The sequence below is a fragment of the Suncus etruscus genome, chromosome 13 (genome assembly GCF_024139225.1).
Source record: "Suncus etruscus isolate mSunEtr1 chromosome 13, mSunEtr1.pri.cur, whole genome shotgun sequence".
Lineage (NCBI taxonomy): Eukaryota > Metazoa > Chordata > Mammalia > Eulipotyphla > Soricidae > Suncus > Suncus etruscus.
Genome location: NC_064860.1, coordinates 46,257,378 through 46,262,167, shown reverse-complemented (window position 1 = coordinate 46,262,167; position 4,790 = coordinate 46,257,378). Strand labels below are relative to the sequence as shown.

The window sequence follows — 4,790 nt, the reverse complement described above, 5'->3', positions numbered from 1 at the left end:
ATAACCAATAAACATGGCTCAGGGACACTGTATCTTCAAGGAAATGAAAATTAATTCAAAACTTGCTATATAATATAAGACAACTATACTTATAAGGCAACTCATTGAAGAGGAGAGTATTTGAAATTTTTATGCTCTAATAGTAGAAATCAATATTGTTAAAGCCAAAGAGTGAATTTGTCACAGAAAAGAATAAAACTAAATAGGAACATCTCATATAACTTATCAATATAATTCATAAATATATTGCCAATAAAAATAAAGGTATTAATATAATAAACGTAGGTTATAATATTTTGTTTCTCATAATTCAAAATTTGTAAAATACTATATAATCATCAATAGTAGATTGGATAAATAAGGAAAATAGACTACTGGAACAGAGAGCCTCATGGAAGGATATCACAAATATATTATTTAATACAAGAATTTGAAGACAGTTAAATATGTACTTTAATTGAAATGCTCAAGATTACAAAAAACTGGGGCCGGAGAGATAGCACAGCAGTAAGGTGCTTGCCTTAGACGCAGAAGGAGGGTGGTTTGAATCCAGGCATCCCATATGGTCCCCGAACCTACCAAGAACGATTTCTGAGCATAGAGCCAGGAGTAACACCTGAGTGCTGCCGGGTGTGACCCCCCCAAAAAAAAACAAAAACAAACAAAAAAAGATTAGAAATAAATGATATAGAAGACATATTAGAACTCAGAATAATGACTGAATTTATAGAGCAATGATTTGTGAATAAGCCAGTGTGTGCCATATTACATTTCAAATTTTGTTAAAGTTACACAAAAATTATATTAAAACTAAATCAAGTGTTATATACTCATTAAAACAAGGGGTTAGAAGGAAATACGGGAAAAGGCTCAAAATTGGTGGAGGTAGGAATGGGGCTGTTCCTCAGTGTCAGCACTTTTATGGGTTAAATCTACCATTTATCACAGAGTTAACATATCTAAGTAACCTTTCGGGTAAGATAAAATAATGAACTAGACTATACTTTATATATTTGTTAAAGATGATGAATTAGGGAAGGGTTTGAAGCACACCCATTTGTGTTCAACAGTTATCCCTGGCTGTGGCTTAGTAGTTGATTCTAGCATTTCTTGAGGCAACTCGTGGTACTGGAGATTGGTTTTTGTTTTCATTTTTTATATTTTGTTTTTGGGCCACACCCAGTGGTGCTCAGGGGTAAATCCTGGCTCTATGCTCAAAAATTGGCCGTAGCAGCTTGGGGGAACATATGGGATGCTGGGGATGGGACCAGGGTTTGTCTCAGATCAACCACATGCAAGTCAAATGCCCTACCACTGTGTTAAACACTAGAGATTGAATTGGAGTTTTTGTATCCAGAATAAGCACTGTAACTCCTATCTATACAGTCTCACTGGTTCCCTTTATTTTCTCTAAGGAAACTATAGTACAAGAAGGTGAGATAATTTCTAATTTTCTTCTCTAAAAGGATCTGATTTTTTCCTAGAGATCACTGGACTTTTGTATTAACACTGTTTCTATATAAAATTAAGCATCTATATCTCTGTAGTAGAGTTTTGAATATATATAATTTAATAGTATGTAGCTAAAATTAATACAGTGGGACTATATTTTAAAGGCTGTTAGTAGTTTTAAGATAGGTAGTCTGAATTGAATTCTGACTTGAAAATTACAATAATATGTAGCTAAAATTAATACAGTGGGACTATATTTTTAAAGGCTGTGAGTAGTTCTTAAGATAGGTGGTACTGAAGTGAATTCTGACTTGAAAATAACATATGCAAGCAGTGAATGCATGCACAAAGCTGCCTATTGGAAGGCTTGTGTGTGTGACAACATTTCAGAAGCTTAACATTTGCAATATGAGAAAAAATAAAGCCAGGAAGGCAGGAGGAGAAATACACTGAGGGAAACACTTTGTTTTGGTACAGGGTTTGGAATTTTATTTTATGAGGATATATCAAAGAAAGCTATTATAAGCTTAAGCAGGAGTGAACTATGGTTCAATTTATAATTAAGACAGTCTAATACAAATTTTATCCACTAGAATAAGGCATGAGGAGAGCATTTCAACACTAGCCACGGTTTCTAGGTATTCAAGTTTTTATGGCCAAATCTCTAAAAAGCAACTTAAAGATTAAGTCATTAAATTATTGTCATATGGGCATATAAAAACATACTGTTAGGCACTGATACTTTATTCACTTATCTAGCTAGCATCTTAGGTTGGACATTTATGTATGAAAATAAAACAAAGACAAAACTGAGATACCAGATTCATAGTTGTGCATTAATCTTATTTATTACAACATGAGCAAAATACATTCTCCCAAAACCCAGGCAACACTGAGTGAGCATCCTTTTCAAACCAATTGGTTTTATCAAAGAAAGTTGGGTGAAATAAAGAAGAAAATATGAAATAGTTTGCATTTGCCCAGACACAGAAAAGCAAGCAAAGGCCTTTTCTCAAACTAAAGAATCAAAAGTCCATAAAGTTTCCATTTTCATCTAGGATTCTCACGAGGATTTGCTGGAGCTAAAACTCTATTGACAGCCGGTAACAGACCAAGATGGACGACAGGTATTGAATATGGGGGTCCCAGGTTGATATCCCCCAGAGATAGGACAGAGAGGTCGAAGGCTGCTGGACACAATGCGAATAGGTTGTGGACCACAGGGCAAATAACCCACGGGACGGTATCCATAGGTGCAGAGATTCTGAGGTCGACAGTTGTTTGTCACACAACTCAGAGGTCTACAGGGCATTGGAAGGTAGGAGCTAGAGCCATAGGAAGCAGTGGGGATGAAGCTGGATCCCATGCAGGGTCTCGGCATGTAGTAGGCAGCAGAAGGACAGCAAGACATTTCCCAGTTGCTAGGCTCGCACTGGATTGGCTGGCAGTTGGTTGGTTCACTCTGGGTATCTTGGCGATTGTCCAGAAACCAGGAATGATCTTGGCAGCTGCTAGGCAAGCAGAGAGCATTGCCTCCACTCAAGTCTGAAGAGTTGAGATTAATGGAGTTACATTGTGGACCATGGCAGTGACTTCTATTGGAGCCCATGTTGTTGCTTCTAGAGCAGAAGTTGGGGCCAGACATAGTGAGGTTTTCAGAGCAGTCTGTGGTTGGCTGGAGAAGCAAGAGTCTTAAGTTTCACTGTGTTCCTCATCGCACTGGGCCCTTTATATATCCCTAGAAGGTGGTAATTCTGTGTATAGACTCTCTTCCTCCTCATGGTATGAGATGGCATCCTAACACTTCATTATAGCCCAGGAAGCAGAGCCCCCAACTCTCATAAAAATGGATGCTTTTTGTAACACCTTCCATTGATTAAGTGTATCTATCCAGTAGTGTGACTGAATTTTAATAGACACTCTCATTCGTAAGTTATCTAGCCTAAGCAGACACGTTTGAAGGACATTAACTGATTCAAGTTATAACTACCACTTTACAATCATTCTTAGAATTCCTCACTTGGATTATGTTTAAGGGTTGTAGTAAACTTTTAGGCAGGCTCTTTCTGTAATTAAAAATATATTCCCTTTGTAAATTATCCAAAGTAAGGGACTTGTAATCATTTATATGTATATATTGAAAAATGAAGAAGTATCTTTTCATAAAAGTTTAGAACAGAATGTTTGTCAAAATACTGTAGTGTGGAAGATTTCAATGTGCCAAAAATTGTGTTTTTATTTTTTTCTAGTAATTCTGGCAAAAAGTAACTTCCTACGAAAGCTTCTTTAACTTACAAAAGTATGTTTATTTTATTCATTCCCAATAAATAAGAAACTGAAAGCTTGGAAAAAATGATAGTCTAAACTGAAAACTTGATTTAGCTTTTTGAAGATGATTAAAATATAAATTAATTGGACTCATTACAAATATTTATCTTCCTGTCAGAAGTAAATGAAAAGAATTTTTTAAAGAAGTTATCAAAATGATTTTTTAGTTACTAAAGGCCTAATAAACTTTGTAATTACTTATATTTCAAGTGAAAATCAATGTTTTGGCTAAAAAAATACTAGGAAATGGGGCCGGGTGGTGGCGCAAGAGGTAAGGTGCCTGCCTTGCCTGCGCTAGCCTAGGATGGACCGCGGTTCAATCCCCGGCATCCCATATGGTCCCCCAAGCCAGGAGCGACTTCTGAGCGCATAGCCAGGAGTAACCCCTGAGCGTCACCGGGTGTGGCCCCCCAAAAAAAATACTAGGAAATGGAAATAAATTTAATTTTGCTTCTTAGACTGTTTTTCATAACAATTTTTCAAAAAGGGCTTTGTGATCTTCTTTATGTGAGCCATACATCCATTGGAATATTAAAGAGCCTTCCTAAATAATAGTGCTTTTTAAACTGATCACATAGAGCAATTTCTGGTAAAATTGATTTGAAGGATGTGTGATTGTATTCAGCTCCACTTGATACCCTGTACTTTTCATATACTAACATATTTTCAGTCTCAGTGGGTGGTTATTTTACTGAGCAAGTAATTAGCTGAATTAGCTGAATTTATGTTCCACTTCCCTTTAGACTGAAAAATCAAACCTTGAGAAATAGTACAGTGCTTAAGGCATTTGCCTTGGACAAGGGCTGATCCAGTTTAATTCTTCATAATATATGATTCCCTGAACACTATCAGGAGTGAGCCTAAAGCACCAAGTAATCCCATAGTGCCACTTGGTATGCCCAAAGCACCCCCAAAACTATTCAAAGCAAAAGACCACCTTTTTTTCTATTTATGTTCCCTGGATATAACCACACACGTGGAATCTTTGAACAAATATAGGACAGTTTTAC

General features: G+C 36.4%; 1 protein-coding gene across 1 annotated transcript; it reads right to left on the bottom strand.

The window, feature by feature from the left end:
• Positions 1-2,542: 2,542 nt before the first annotated feature.
• On the bottom strand, positions 2,543-3,061 carry LOC126025817 (keratin-associated protein 26-1). Its single transcript, XM_049785580.1, has one exon. It carries the CDS (start codon positions 3,059-3,061, stop codon positions 2,543-2,545), a length of 519 nt encoding a protein of 172 aa, XP_049641537.1.
• Positions 3,062-4,790: the final 1,729 nt, after the last annotated feature.